Raw genomic sequence first — 17,285 nt, 5'->3', positions numbered from 1 at the left:
GTAGACTTCACTGAGCCTTTCTCCCATTAGTAGCTTGCTCTAAACTTACAAATGTTTTAGAGAATTCTTTGGCATGATCTGACTTTCCAACTAAAATGTGAGCAACTTGAGGGTCAAACTTATCTTTTTTTATCCCGTGTGCCCAACACAATGTGTTAATCATAATAGGTGGTCAGTTTGTTGAATGAAAGAATTGAATGATTCAAATATCATGAACTAAATTATTTTATCATAATGTTTATGAACTACAATACTTATATTTTTTCTTCTGACAACTATACATTATACTTCATTGGCATTTAACTAAAAGTAGTAGTACACTCTTAGTTAACTTTTTCATTTTTTTCATAGAGTCAGTTAGGTTTCATAGAACCATCAAGGTAGGTTGGTAGATATATTTGTTTGTATTTGTTCCTCTAAATGAAAATGGTGATTTTTTTTCAAATATGTAATTTAACAACTTGATGAACATAGTTGCGGACTAAGACTTGGGAGGCTAATTATAAGTTATTAGTCCAGCTGGCAAGAATTTATTAAGCACCAACTGAATAAACCAAACTATGCTAGCAGCTAAAAATATATGAAAGGATATACTGAAAAAGAAAACCATGTCCTGCCTTCCAGACCTTAAATCAGAGAAGGTACATACATGTGCATTCAACAAACATTACTGACTACACTTTACACCATGCAAGGCACTAAAAGGGAGGAGGACAGCCAACAAGTCTCAGTTCTCAACAAGAAGCTAAAAAAGAAATTAAGTAACTGCATGCCAAGCACAAAGTCATGAATATCACTGAAAAATTACAAACTGATTCCCTTTGAAGCCTCAGGAAAGAAAGCAGGTGAAATCATGGAAGTCTTAAGGAAGTAGGTGCCATTAAAAATAGTTCAAGAGAATTTCCCTGATTACATAAATTAGTGAATTCACTAGTGATGAAGGCATTGAAAGTAAAGGTCCAGAGGTTTTCAGAGTAAGTTACTCACTTTCTTAAAAACAGCAATCTGTTTGTTCATCTCATCAAGTTAGTTTGGTGACATAAAAAAATTATAACTTCTGAATTAATGGCCATTCAGTATGAAGAACACTGAAGAAATTTCCTTTCAAGGTTCCTGATGGTAATTGTAGCTGAGGAATCTCAAGACTGCAAGTATCACAAGAATATTTTAACAATCAGGAGGTGCCCTCCTACCGTTGCACCACTTGCCCCATTGTGGAAGGCCACACTGCAATACAGTAGCCCCTGACCACATGTGGCTATTGAGTACTTGAAATGTAACTTTCTCAAACTGAGTTGTGCCATTGGTGTAAAATACACACTGCACTTCAAAGATTTATTTTATTTTTATTGAGACAGAGTCTCGCTCTGTTGCCCAGGCTGGAGTGCAGTGGCACAATCTCGGCTCACTGCAACCTCCGCCTCCCAGGTTCAGGTGATTCCCCTGCCTCAGCCTCCTGACTAGCTGGGACTACAGGCACGTGCCACCACGCCTGGCTAATTTTTTTTTTTTTTGTATTTTTAGTAGAGACGGGGTTTCACTGTGTTAGCCAGGATGGTCTTGATCTCCTGACCTCCCGCCTTGGCCTCCCAAAGTGCTAAGATTACAGGCATGAACCACCGTGCCCAGCCCGAAGATTTATTTTTTAAATAATGTAAAATACGTCCATAGTTTTATATCGATCACCTGTTGATATAATAAGATTTGGGGGTATATTGACTAGAATGCATATATTATTAAATTATTTTCACATATATCTTTTTACTGTGGATACTAGGAAATTTAAAATTATATATGTGGCTCACATCATATTTCTCTTGGATTAGTGCATGTCTAAAGGCATTGTGAAGAAGAATAATTTTTTGAAGTATATCATGCTAGAAAGGAAGGATGCACTGGCATTTTAATATGATTATTTGATATAAAAATAATAAGCTACTCAACACATGCTTCCCCATAGCTAGGAAAAACATAAACATTTCTCCTGACGAACTGGAATCTTCTGCCCCACTCTGATCTGGTAGTAGGTGGCATCATTTCTATGCCTCTCTTTTTCTCCAACTGGCAGAAAGGTGAGCCTAAAATTCAAGTTATTCAACTGCAGGATCTTTGAGGGAGGTCCTGGTTTTCTGGTTTAGTTTTATCCTACGCCCTTTTATTACGTGCCTTTGTTTTAATCCTTATTTTAATGGTTTTATTATCATAAGTTACCAAGATAGCGTTTTGGAACCAAGAAGAGCTATGGAGAAACAGAGTGAATGAGACTCATACTATGGTGCAATCAGTGAGATGCCACCCTTCAGAGCTTGGAAAGACTCATTATGTCTGAGGCCCATCTCTCTGATACAGGTGTGAAGCACAAGGGATGTTTAGCAATACCAGCCAGGACACACATTTGGGATCACAAATACACAGCAGAAACTATTCACAACTGACAACCACAGATCCATAAGACAGAAAGGCACCATATTCAAAGGGCAGAAAGAGCACTGAAGTCATGCAAGCAGCTGTAAGTAATAGGGTATCATATCAGGCAGAAGTAGCAGAGACTATCAGGAATACTTAGAAATCAGGCAGATGGTGGCCATCATCAGATCTGATTCTATTTCATGAAACACCACAGAGTGGAATTAGGGCATAGTGACAGCATCCAAAGATCCAAGGAAACTTAGCAGAGGCCTAGTCCCGTGTAGACAGAAGGGGACAATTTCCATATCTATAGAGCCACACTGGCCCCTAGGATACAATTCGGAATCATGGCCTCCCAGATCTAGTGAACTGCAGAGATTCCAGCTCAGAATGAGCAATAATATGGGAGCCCAGCAGTAGTAGCAGGGCCACTATATGTACCCAATGAGGAAAAGAGAGTCAAAGGCTCCAAATATGCTTCCTATTGTTGTTGAGTTTGGTCCAGGGACTGATAGGTTTGCTGCAGGTGGGAGTAGATTCAGCACACTTTTGTTCAGGCAGAAGCAGAGGAGGGAAGGAAGATGTGGCAAATGCCTTCTCTTTATAAACTGGAGGGATTATAGTGGTGCCTATGCAACTCTTGTTCCAAAATCAACGCTTTAAGAATATTTAGGCAACTTTAAAAGAAATACTTCTTCTGAGCCTGGCCAACATAGTGAAACCCCGTCTCTACTAAAAATACAAAAAAAAAATTAGCTGGGCATGGTAGCGGGCGCCTGTAATCCCAGCTACTAGGGAGGCTGAGGCAAGGAGAATTGCTTGAACCTGGGAGGTGGAGGTTGCAGTGAGCCAAGATGACGCCATTGCACTCCAGCCCGGGCGACAGTGCGAGACTCTGTCCAAAAAAAAAAAAAAAAAATTCCTCTTCGGTGGCTTTCCAAATCTATGGAAACCGTACTGCTTCCTGTTAATTCCTATTCCTCTCCAAAAATGCTTGTAATATTTTTAATAGTATGGTTGTGTATATCCATTTTAGCACTGGTGCAATCTTAATTAAGGTTGTAGAAAAAGTATAGAATTTGTGGAACGTTGTGTAACTTTGAGAATCCTTATGACTGCATTTTAAAGAAATAATTAACAATAAGGAATAACTAGTAATTTTTTCAGCTATAGAGAGAGATATGAGAAGACGAGGACACAGGAAAGATCATGGCCATATAAAAATCAGGACCACAGAGTCACCACAAATTATCAGAAATATTCTAAGTCAAGTATACATAAACTTGACTATTTTCTTAGAATGATTTTAAAAGATTTAGCACAAAAATGGGTTTCATTTCAGAGAATCAAAATCAATAAACATTTTAAGTGAAAAGTAGTACACAATTGACTACAACAAAAAATAAGGAAAAGTCTTGGGATTGAATCAACCATAAATGACCTGTTAAATGTAAAGTACATTATGACTATATAAGCAAAATTAAAAAAAAAAAAAGGCCCAAGACCCAATGAATTCATCAATTTTTTAAAAAGAAGCATGAGATCAAAGGTAGAACTAAGTGGTGAATTTCACAAAGTAGACCTAGGCAATTTCAAATTGGCTGCTATACTTTTCAAGGTAAAGGACACAAACCAAAGGTACCTATATATACTTTTTGTGATATTTATTTCAAGGAGACAGATCAAATTAAAAACTTCAAGAATGTTTTCAGCCTGGTAAATATTCCAGCAACCCACATAGGCACAGACTCAGACACTTAGTCCAATAGAACTCCAAAGAGGTTTTCCTGACACTGAGAAGAGGGGGTGAGTTTTGGGGGAAAAATTTTTAAAAATAAAGTACTTCCAGTCTATATATTGTAAACTCACCTATTCAAGGATTTGTGAAATTTAGAAACAGCCTAATAAAAATTCTAGGACAACTGAGTTGTCACAACGTCACAAGAGCACAAATTCATATTGAGTGACTTTTCTAGTAATATGAACAAAACCAACATAAATTTCCCTCAACATATCAGAAATAATATATATTCTATTTAGTTCCAAGAAAGAAAAAAAAACTTTTATAACTTGAGAAAACTCAAAATATATGACAATCTGTCACTAAATTAAAATAAGCTATAGTAATAAGTGACTATGTAAAAAACCCACTACAACCATGCGTTCATCTTCACGTACAAAGGCTATTTCTAAATGGGTCGGAGTAAAGCTTTGGCTGATACATGCTGATGGCAGAATAGGGCCAGAAATGAGGCAAAGCTGTGTGTATTCCAAAACTCATTGATATTTAAATCTGGAGTGGGTCTTTGTGCTTACATTTGAACATGTTGTGAGAACATGAGCCTCCTGTTGCTTTGTAGTAATACATGCTCATTCTTACAAAATGTTTGCCTTGTATGGTTAAGGTATTTTACTGAGGCTATAAAAGGAGGGCATATTACTTTGGTGGGGGTAGAGGAGAATCAACACAACTATTTTGCTAGTGCACTACTGCTAATACATGTCCTGCAAATAGAAGCATGACCTGATGGGGAAGCTTTAAGAGACAAGAGTAGTAGAGACGTTTGTCTTATGACTTGGGAGTGGGAACAAGGTATTCCCCCATATGTATGTATTACTTCCCCTTTGCTGAAATAAGCGCAAGAAATAACTAATGGTTTTCTCCGCTATAGAGACAGAGATAGGAAAGGATACAAAAAAGACCATGGCCATAATAAAAATCAGGACTACACAGTCACCACAAATTACCAGAAGATGAGAGAGAAATACTCTGTCAACTATACTACTGACATACACTGGAATGTCTTCTTAGAAGAAATTTTAAAGGATTTAGTGAACAACCAGTTATTATTTCAGAAAATAAAAATTAATAAAAATTTTCAGTGAAAGGTAGTATACAATTGGCTATTATAATTGGCTGTTTAGTTCTTTGTACCCTTCACAAAATTGCAAGATATTTTTTAACTTTTTATTTTAAAGTAATTAAAATTTCACAAAAAACATGCAAAGAAATGGACGGGAAGGTCATGTGCACCCTTCATCCCGTCCTCATTCTCAATGTTAACATCTTGCAAAACTGCAATATTAAAACCAGGAAACTGACAATAGTACAATCCATGGAGCTTTTCATAGAATCCATAGATATTTCACCAGCTATACATACAGTTATTTTTGTTTGTGTATGTGTGTATAGCTCTATGTCATTGTATCACATGTGTAGCTTTGAGTAACCACTAGCACAATCAAGACACTTAACTGTACCATCACCATAAGACTCCCTACTGCTACCACTTTATGCACACCCCACCCTCTCCCCTTCCCCTCCCTAACCCCTGGCTACCACTAATCTTTCTCCATAATGATCTTATTTCATGAAGGTTGTATAAATGAAATCATTCAGTAATGTATCTTTTTAAGACAGATTTTTTTTTTCACTCAGCACAATTTCCTTGAGGTTCATCCAGGTTGTTACCCATAATAACAGTTTGTTAGTCTTTATTGCTGTAGTCTATAGCATGCTTATATCACAGTCTGTCCAACCATTCACCCATTGATGGGCATATGGGCATTTCCAGTTTGGTGCTATTACAAATAAAGTTGCTGTGAACATTCATGTTCAAATTTCTGTGTGAAAATTAAATTGCAACATTTTTAAGGGAATGAGTGGTGTTTTATTCACCATTGTATTCTCAACACTTCATATGACACATAATAGGTAATCAAAAATGTCTGTTAAATGAATGAGTGAACCAAAAAACTGCCTCTAAGTGGCAGAAAATAAAAAAGGACTCATCTGTTGGGGGAAACCTAGTTGGGAGGAAATAGGCCAAGAAGAGGTCTTGAAGTGGCACTGGTAGTTTTAAGACTACAGCAGTGTTTCAGAAAGATTTCCGACACACGAACAAACACACATCAATCAGAATATTTTTAAATTTAATTTAAATATTGAGCTTCATATTAAGAAACTGTTTGGATTAACAAGCTATAGCTGACCTTTTTAAGAAACAACTGGGGAGACTTCCATTTCTAGCCAAGAGGGACTGAAAGGGACTGGATGTGCCCTGCTTCCTGAAACAACCAAAAATAAACCCTGACAAAATATATGAAACAATGGTTGTCAAGACATGAGCTATCAGACCACAAAGAACGTTGATCCCTGAGGGAGGTGAATCCTATGAAGGCTCTGGCTTAAGCCCGTGAAGGTTTCTTAGCAGTGGCACAGGAAGGGCAACTAACTCAAGGGAGGCAAACTCCATGAATTGAGGAAACAGAGCTAAAGATATGGGATAATAAAGTAGCTAGAACTTACAGGACAGAGTTCAGGAGAGAGCAGATGCACAGACAACAATCTCTTGAAATCTGCAGAGAGTCTCAGAGATCTGGATATGTGCATGAGGAAGCTACCCAAGGCTGAGGAAAGAAGCATCGGAAATAATTATACGGGGAACAGTACCTGGCACCTTCCTAGGGCTGGAAATAGGCCTTTTCTCACCAGTCAGAATGGAAAATCTCTTAATTCATATGCAATTAGGTAGAACCTCAGTAGTGAGAAATGAGGTAGACTATGCACTGCTCTGGTCTCTCCTAGCTAACATTTTAATCCCAAAAAATTGAAAGCAAAAAGAGCCAAGTGAATCTATCTATATCTAGCTGGTGGCATAATCACACCAAAAGAAACAATTTTACATGACTTAAAACCTCAGTAATACATACATCTTTAAAGAGAAGAAGGGGGCTGTACACAGGGTGTACACAGGATGTGTACATCACTACTGATGGTAGTAGTCTTGGTATTATTATTCTGAGCCTGTTGTATTTGTAGCATAAGCAAATAAGTACGCTACTGTCATTAAGAATTAAGATTGTAGGATGGTCGGCTGGGAAGAAAGGACATTGATATGATACAAGATTTATGTGACTAAATTAAAATCCTGTTGGCCTGTATATTAATAGGAAGTATTAGTGTGAGCTCCTGATGTATTTAGTCTTAAAATTAAACATACACATGCACACTCTCACACACACACATACACACACTTTTTCTAGCTCTTTCCTTTGAAAGGGCCTAGATTAAGGACAAAGTCAGTAGCAATGAGCTCACTAATTTTAAGATTACGGTTTTCAAGTACTAGTTCCAAGATAAAAAACTAAAATTTCTTGGATAATTCCCTGCTTCCAGGTTTGGAAAGGAAATATTAAAGATGAGCCTGTTATATTTTGTCACACCAATTATCCTGGAAGCTCTCAAAAACTTGAGGTTCTTTCAAAAACACAGAGGAACCAACTGAGATAAACTTTGAGTAATCAGAGATGTGGCAAACTGGGCATTCATAAGTATGATAACTGCAATAGCTTGAAGCGCATTAATGTTCACAATGAAATTTTTTAAACCATTGGTAAACTTTAGAGGATGTTAAGGAACCACACATTATATTAAGAACTGATAAAGGGAGAGAATAAAGCATCCATCCTGATTTTCTTATATAAATTGAAACTCTAACAAACTAGTTTATCTTTATAGAAGCATTCCACCCAATAAATAAACCAGAAATGACAATTATATTGCCATTTTTCAAGCTCTAAGGAATAAATAGATGTAGGCAATGATCAACAACACCTGCTAACGTCACAAAAAGAGAAACAGCCAGTAGTCTTGTCCCCCATCCCCTAAATGAATTTCATCAAGTTTCTAGAGTCTTCACTACCCATTAACAGGTAAGAAACAGGGCTGAGGAGCTCATTAAATGACTCTGCAGGAAAGCATCAGCAAATGCAGACTACGGAAAGCTCTACAGCACAAACAATCCAGTTTCTTAAGAAACAAGGAAAAATAAACATAAACCTATAGATTAAAAGAGGAGACACATTAACCAATTACAATGTATGGACCTTATTTGTATCCTGCTTCAAACAGTAAAGAATACAAAACTTTCGGAGACAACCAGAAAATTTTGAATATTGGTTTTGTATATTTGAGAATAGTAAGAAAATGTTGACTTTTTAAGTGTGGTTAATTTTCTAGATGTGGTTCATTTTTAAGTTAAAAAAATCTTATCTTTTAAAGATACAGACTGAAATGTTACCAGATAAAATGATGTCATGTCTGGGATTCACTTCAAAATAATTTGAGGTGGAAGTGGAAAGTGGAAACAACAATTATGAAACAACCTGGCCCATGAGATGATAGCTGTCGAAGGTAGGTATGGTTATACAAAATTTCATTACACTTTTCCCTCTACTTTTCTAATATATTCTGAATTTTCATAACAAAAAGTTAAATACACTTAAAAGTAGACAAATACATACTAATTTGAGGTGGTGGTTAAGGACTCAGAAGTTACAGTCCATGTGTCTGAATGAAAGTACTTTCTCAAACATGCAGATATCAGAGATTTGTAGGATTCCTTCAATGGAGACCCATGTTTTCTCCACACAGAACACTGGTTTCTGAGCAAAAGTAGGCCCTCTTTCTGAAAACAGATCTGACAATATGAAATGGTTGGCTACTTAACTGAAGATACCAAAAGGAAAAAAAAAAAGGACACCAAAAAACTGGGTCTACAAATGTGGTTGTTGGTTCTCCTTGTTTTTTTTTTCAAATAAGGCTCGGTTTAGGAGCAGTCTAATAGAGCATGTGACTGCTATACTTCCAACAGTATCTTTGCAAATAAATACAACCCATACAATTCAATTGTCCATCCCACTTTTCCTGTTTGTTTATTGCTCTTCAACAGCAGTTTCACCTCATGCTTTTTAATTTTTTCATCCTGAGGCAAGGAAGAAGGATCTTTAGAGTTGTTAAAAAAGTTTCCTGAAGTCAAGTAATTCATTAGAAAGTATGTTTTATCCAGAATCCTATTGTTTCACTGCAGAAGGAACACTCAGTAGCTTGTCCAAGGTTATGCCAAAGGAAGTCTCCTCTCTCTCGCTTATCTGAATCCTATCCTTCCAAAAGAACATGCCCAGGTCCAATAAACAGAGTTCCTAAAAGGACGGATGTCTCCCATTTAAAAAAATATTTCCCAGAGTCTCTAGGTTCAATGTCCTACAAATAATCAGCATTCAAGATATGAATTTACTAACTTTTAAAATCTATACAAATTTAAAATTTTCAATATTATTTTATACGCAATTATCCTATCTATGATATTACTGTCTAGCATTATTATAAAAGTATCATCACAAATCCTAATGATCATTTCCACTAAACGCCTGAAAAGGTCATGGGAGATTTAAATTCTGATGTGTGCTTTGGAAGTAGAATCAGCTTTTGGAGAAACAAGGCTAGGGAGCACTTTTTGAGGCCGATTACATTTTTGGAATTATTTGCCAAGTTGTATTGCCAAGTTGCATTGCAGAACTTGTAAGAAAACTTTTTCCTTTTTTTATTTTTATTTTATTTATTTATTTATTTATTTTTTGAGATGGAGTTTCACTCTTGTTGCCCAGGCTGGAGTGCAATGATGTGGTCTCAGCTCACTGGAACCTCCACCTCCCGGGTTCAAGTGATTCTCTTGCCTCAGCCTCCCAAGTAGCTAGGATTACAGGCGCCTGCCACCACGCCCGGCTAATTTTGTATTTTTAGTAGAGACAGGGTTTCACCATGTTGGTCAGGCTGGTCTTGAATCCTGACCTCAGATGATCCACTCACCTTGGCCTCCCAAAGTTCTGGGATTACAGTCATGAGCCACAACACCCAGCCAATTATAACTAAACTTTTAAAAATATTTGTCCCCATAGTTAGAATTTTCATTAGTGTATTTATCTTTTTCATGTAGTCTTGTTTACAAAGGCCATTTTAAAAGTTGCTGTCCCAGGCTTATAAAGTAATTTTATAATGTCTTCCTATCGACCATATGAAAAGCATTCATCTCTGAGAAAGTATCATAAAGAAATTCTACTGTAATATAATTCAAATATTAAAGTAAACATAAAAAATTATATTGTATGACAGAATACCAAAAGAAATAGAAAATCTCTGCAAGAGGGTATTTAATTTCTGATGAAAACAAAATAGTACTCTTTACAGTTTGGCCTATCACATGACAGTATTTCTCAAAATCCTGCTAAATTAATGTTGGAGCACACTTCTTCAGGCATTAATGATTTCAGTAATGGTCAATGGTAGTTGATACAGATAAGAAATAACTGATAGTGATATCAAATCTATACATATTTGACTCTCCCCACATTTCTAAGTGATCTAGACCAGAGCTAGGTTGTTTATATGGTAGCCACTAGTTACATGTGGGCTATTTATATTTAAATTAATTAAATGTAAATAAAATTCAAAATTAAGTTTCTCTGTTGCACTAGCCATGTTTCAAGTACTCAATAGCCACATATGGCTAGTGAGTACCATATTGGATGGTGCAGCTATGGAACATGTCCATTATCACAGAAAGTTCTACTAAACAAGGTTGGTCTACATTAGAGAGGTGACTACTGATGAATGGAAAATCTCAAATATATACATAAATGTGTGTGTGTGTGTATATATATATACATATACACATTTATTTCTATAGCAATTTTCCTTTTGTTATAGGAGGTTTCATTAAATATGTCAAATTTAAATTTTTTTTCTGGAAAAATTTATATTTTAATGTAAACAGTTAAAATTGTGCCATGAGCATTGTACTATAGATTTTCATTTCCCTTGTATTACAAGGAGAATGAATTCAAAAGATTCCATTTTCTCAAAATAGTGAATTATAACATTACCTGGTCTTCCCCTTCAATTAGCATTTTCTTTCTTTATAAACATCTATTCTAAGCCCTCTCTGCTTCCAATTTTACTCAGCCAAAGCCCACTTTTATTATGCAGCAAGGAAATCCCACTTCTGGCCTCAAACTCCACTTTCAGTGGAGTTTGGTAGCACTTCCGGTCTCAAACTCCACACTTGTGAAGTTTGTGAGTTACATAAAAAATTAAATTCCTAGCCAGGTCTTCCTATTGGGTGAGGAGGCCCTTCCAAAGTTCCAGCGAATTCCTTAGTCTGACAACTTTTCTCAATTCAGAAAGATGTGTTTGGTAACATATATTAAAAGGCAGAAATATGCAAATGCATAAACAATAGAATTTGACATAATTATGTGATAAAGTGAAATGCTCCTGCAGTTAGTTATTGAACATGAAGGACCTCTCTAATTCTTCAGAGAAACTGTGAGATAATCTCTACCATTTATGCTTAGCAAGGAGCCATGCTGCAGAGGAAAAGTAGAAATACACACGAGTGACAAAAGCAAAAAAAAATATATATGAAAAACTCTGAAACCACCCTCAATGAAAAGTAATATGTCTGTATTTAAAGAGTAGGTAAATCATATAGTGAATTTAGAAGGTAAAAAATGAGGTCTATAATTACATGAGTATATAGAAAATGTTAAGTGTTTTCGTGAAAAGCTATATAAACAATAATGAATAATCATTTCACATTGAAAATAATTTAATTTTAAAAGGAGATAGTACAAATAACAAAAAAAAAAAGTCGAAGTATGGAAATAGTAGAAATTTCAAATATTTTAGGAATGTCTTTCTCCAGAGTAGCATGTTGTTTAGAAACTAAATTTCCACAGTAGATTTCATAGCTCCTGAACATGAATTAAAACTTTGATATTAGCTGCAGAAATGTACATTAGTTTGTGGGGAGGGGATAAAGAAAATAATGTGCCAACCTCCCAACAATTTCCCCAAACAGATTTTTGCATCTTGGTCATTACACTTACTTTCAAGATTCTTTTCTTGGTTTAAACATGTAATCTTGTCTCTTTGCTCACCTGCTCACTCTTCAAGCAAGCCTACGGCCAAATAAATTGCCATACATGTTTACCAATAAACCATTATTTTCCAAGGAATTTTTCTTAATTTTTAAAATTTAACAAGTTTAACTACAATTAATAAAGTACTCCCGGCACAAGGACTCTGAAACATTGTTTGGGTCTTGGAAAAGTTTGAAACTTCCAATTCATTAGGACTTTGAGTAACTATTTTGTACCTAAGAATGAGAATTGATGGAGAGAGTGGTACTAAGCACATAATTTTATGAAATATGATGAAAACATGAGAGTTTTGTTATGACGCACATAACAATAAAGAACCTGTTTCTTTTTAGCAGGCTCCTAAAAAGTACCTCCCTTATAATTATTAAATAAAAACACTCACTTATTCAGTACTCAGCTAGCTTTTAAGATCTGAATAACAGAAGTACACAGTGAGAGAGGTACTTACATGGTTTCCTTGGATACTGGATGATGCCATTCAGGTCTATGTTTTTATCTGAAAGTGGTGCCCTGTGGAGAAACGAGGCTTGGTGAGTGGCTGTTTATACATAGTAAGTAAATAGGAACTTTGTTTATTTTACAAAGCATTTTTTATTTTGACCCAGCTTTCCTTTTCTCATCACACCCAACTCCTGTAAACAGCAATAATATGGTAGAACAGGTACTCTGTACAACTCTTTTTAACTCCACTTAAGAAATCATAATTATTAAGGCAGAAGCTCAGAATGCTTTGGCTAAGGATGTTACTCCTTGGGCTGCTTTATATATCTTGACTATTTTATTTATGTCAGACATATTAATGAATATTGCCTGCCTCTCTATTTTCCTCAAAAGGAATATTGCTCAAACCACTAATAAAGAAATTAGTCTAAAACATTCACATAAATGATAAATGTCCTTACCTTAACCAAAAGATAAGAGAACTCAAGCTTTAGCCAGTTTCTAAACATGAAGGGTTTCCATAGACCTTAGCTGCCATTTTACATGTTCCAGTGGCATCCTAGATTCCCAATAGTTTTAGTGCTATGAGCATACAATTTTGACATTCAGTCCCTCAGAACTACACACATTCTAATTTTGGTAGTATGAATAATCTCTCCTATGTGATAAGTTATTTAACCTTCTAATATTTCTTAGAATCGAAAAGAACAAATGAGCTGCAGCAAAGAATGGCAAATAACTTTTATGCTTAACACAATTTAATAACCTGAAATGAAGTAAGTATGTGCTATGTTTCCATTAAAAAGTTTCCAGCCACAATTAATTGAACGAAAACTTGTCTTGTTCCAAGATTATTCTTGGAAATGTAATTTTAAAATCTGCTTGAAATGACGAAACTTACTTTTTTATACCATATGAAAGCAATTTCATTTTTTAGGAATGATTTTTGGATAGACTTCCGATTGGATATTTTCCATCGGAACTAGCAGCATAGGGGGTCGGGAGAGGGGAGGGGAGGGAAGCAATTCTGTGTTCTTTTGCCAGCACTGACAAAGGTCTGGTTGTCAGTGATACCTTTACAGCTAAATTTACTCCAGAGTGACAGAAACAGGTGCACCTCGGCCTGCCAGACACTTGTGCAGAGAGATCACGCATCTCACGGCTTGACGATCAAGGGGGCAAAGCCTCGGTCTTCATAGAAAAGGAGAGGAGGCAAACGCAGCCCAAACTGGGGGTTTCTCTTCAAAGCCAGCTGGTCTGGCTTTATTCTACAGGAATTTTTTTTACCTGTCAGGGTTTGGACAACAAAGCCCTCAGCAGGTGCTGACGGGTACAACTTCCTGGAGAAGCAGAAAGGCACTGGTGAGTTTCAATTGCCAAAATATATTTTTTAATCTCTAAAAGTTAATTTTGTTGTGTTGAAAGAGGCACCACTGAGGTACCTGTGTTCACAAAGTTGATGAGACCATTGGAATCAGAGCCAACTCACTCAACAGTGGGTTTGCCTTATGTGAAAGTAAAGCTGTTACCATATAACAATTTTTTAGTTTTTTTTTTTAGGTTTAAAAAAAGATTCTATTTTTAAATATTGGTCTCTTTCATTACTGTTTTCAATATTTGGAAGTTGAAGAGTTAATTACATTTATAATATTACACGATTTAACACACATTTTAGTCTCCTTTTTATCTAATTCTGTCATAATCTTTTCTGAATAAAAAGTTATTTTCTAATAAATCTCCCAAATAAAAAGGTGTAATGGTACATACTATTTTCAAAAATTACATGTACTGGGTTTTTTTAAATGTGTGCATGCTACAAGAACATGAATAGAGAGAACATGCAATTAACTTTATTTTAATACATTTTTAAAATATACATTGCATGTATAATTAAATAATTTAATATATATTGCATGTTTAATTAAATAAAAGTAAATTGTATTGTAGTAAATATTATTTAATAATTAAAAGTGGCAATATTTTCTCATTACTTTACAAAGAGTGTCTTTTGAGAAAAATCTTTGAAATTAACAACCAAGACGGTATTAAAGCATGTTTTTACATCACTGATTTCCAAAATTCGTATATTTGTATATTTTTTATTTTTATTTTGTTAATTCAAAAGTTTAGGCAAAAATATTTTTTTTAGAATAGGACTTTAATTAATGCAAAACATGAAAAAATGAGACCACATGTTAGGACATATTTTTAAAAAGTGATTCTATTTCAGGGATTCATTCTTTTAACTATGCTTCACAGCATTTCTCTACAAATTGTTGCATTATAGTAAATTGAAAACATTTATTTAAGCAAGTAAGCAGCTCAAAGCTAGAGCCTATACATAGTAAACATATGAAACCATTTTAATAACCAAATTCCATATTCACAAGCAACATGGGCTAATGAATTTAAAAGAAACAACAGTATACATTGATGAAGAATGCTATAAATTATTATGGATAAAATCAATTTTCTGGGCTGTGGGGGGTAGAATTGGTGCTTAAGAAAGAAAAGACTCCTACCAATATAAATTACTAATACTATGAGGCAGTTGTTTTATTCTGATGATCCCATAAATAACTTTAAATCTACATCCTTAACACATGATTTTATAGTGGAAAAAAAATAAGGTCTGACTTTTTTAATGACCACTGTACCTGAAATGATTTTTAAATCAGTGACGACATGGATATGCCACAAATGTATAACTAACATACTCTTTTAAACTGTTGTAATTACTGTTGAAAATTATGAAACATTTGTGGTTTAAAAAATTATCAGAAATACTCCACCCAAACAAAATAGCTAATATTTTAAAAACATAACGTTACCCACAAACATTTTAATGAACCCCTATTTTAAAACATTAAAACCCAAATATACCTTTTATTATAAATTGTTACATATATATTTCAAATGATTAAAACATTTAAAAATATATATGTATTTATTGCGATTTCAAGCTGCTACTTTCATATATATTTTGTCATGCTTCATTATGTTTCATTATATTGATTCAGACACCTGAGTAACTATAGTCGCTAAATTTTTAGAATAACTTCATTAGTCTCTTAAAGAATTAGTATGTATTTCATGCACTTGAAAATTTACTTATATTTTTCTAGTCTGTTAAATACTATATTCCTAAACAATCACAATATTTACTTTTAAAGATGATAGTTACTGCAAAACTGAACAACATGTGTTCTTATGTCAACTTCAGAATTGTATTTGTTAAGTTTTCACATGCATTACCATTGGCTATAATTATTACATTGTCATTAAGTATAAGCAAACCAAAAGCTTCTGCCAAACTATTGTTTATGACTCTGTCAATTATTTAAGTATAAATGAAGCTATTGGAAATAATATTAAATATAGCTCAAATATTTCAAAATAACTACAATTTATCATTTTAGCTGTGCCTGAATTGTAGACTTAGTCTAAAATCCCATTTTTTAAAATTTTCATTATGAGAAGCTGTAAATTCTTGTCCACCATGCAGCTATGTTTGTCCTTTCTAATAAATCTTCAACATTGTGTCACAAAAAAACCTATGCCAACTCCCTCAATGTATGGGAATGGTTTATTTTAATAAAATATTGGAGTTTAAAGTAGCATTGATTTACACCTGCTCTAAATATTTAACATTAAAACATATGCATTTTAAACATTATTTGCAAGTTATCTTCCTATCTTACAGATAGCTTATTTACAGTGGAGAAAAATTGTTTTCCTGTTTCAGAAAGACACTTGGAAAAACATGTTATTTAACCTTATATATTAATAGGGAAAATCTTGATTCTCCCAGTAGTTAACTTCAATTAATTATATTTTAAATATCAGCCTATTTAATTTCAGTGCAACAAAATTTCCAGCTAAAATGGTTTACTTGTAAGTATTTAAAGCAACAAAAATATTTTGGCAGCTTTATATGTATCTCCTCATTGACCAGCTACCTGACTGACAGCTGTCAACTGTCCCTGTGCCAAATGTAACCCAGTAAAGATAAAAATTACATATTACTCATCCCTGTTGATAATACCTGGTGCCAGTAGGTTTTCAAATAGGAATAACTAGACTATAGATAAAAAACAAGTAAGTGGGGAATCATTTCTACTACCTACCATTCCTCCTTTGTCATTAACTCATTTCCCTTTCTTTTTCTTATTGATCCCTTTTCCCTTGCTGTCCATATCTACAGAGTTATTTTCCTTAAAGGAACTTTTAGAATATGTTACAAGTCTGTGTCCATGAAAATACTGGGCAGCCAGGTAATGATGCCCACACATTTCTTTTAGTCATATTTTCTTTTGAGCTCATAAACTATTTCGGAGTTATGGGAAGAAAGCTTTAAAGCTTTCAGCTTCTCATTTTCAAAGAAAATGAAATCAAAGAACAAAAATGAAATTTACCAAAGGTCACCAAGGTGGTGACCTTTATGTAGATACAGACTTGGGTCTGTTTCCCAACTTAATATCCAGGGATTTTTTTTCTAATTAGACTTTAAGCATGTTGACTAGTAAACTATAAGTAACAATGATCACGTGGAAGTTGTTTAATGAGTTTTTTCCAGGGAAGGCACTAGTGGCTCATTTTTTCAGTCTACCCGAGGTCCCTGTACTTGAATGTTTGAGAAGCACTTTGTTTCT

At 34.6% G+C, this 17,285-nt stretch overlaps 1 protein-coding gene across 16 annotated transcripts in view; it reads left to right on the top strand.

The window, feature by feature from the left end:
- LOC738428 (putative STAG3-like protein 4) overlaps positions 1 to 17,285 on the top strand; it is a 72,638-nt gene that overhangs the window by 18,810 nt on the left and 36,543 nt on the right. For 9 of the 16 annotated variants that reach the window (XR_010158510.1, XR_010158512.1, XR_010158511.1 and 6 more), the window contains one exon: positions 8,474 to 13,995. Coding sequence is in view for 3 of the 16 variants with exons in the window: in XM_054655704.2 (XP_054511679.1) it covers positions 8,474 to 8,533 (60 nt within the window). In the remaining 13 variants the exon portion in view is untranslated. Of the gene's footprint in view, positions 1 to 8,473; positions 16,310 to 17,285 lie in introns of those variants that run through there. The other 7 variants (XR_010158508.1, XR_002944662.3, XR_010158504.1 and 4 more) reach the window with 6 other exon arrangements.

The sequence above is a fragment of the Pan troglodytes genome, chromosome 6 (genome assembly GCF_028858775.2).
Source record: "Pan troglodytes isolate AG18354 chromosome 6, NHGRI_mPanTro3-v2.0_pri, whole genome shotgun sequence".
NCBI lineage: Eukaryota > Metazoa > Chordata > Mammalia > Primates > Hominidae > Pan > Pan troglodytes.
Note: the sequence above shows the minus strand (reverse complement) of the source record. Positions and strands in the feature narration are given on the sequence as shown.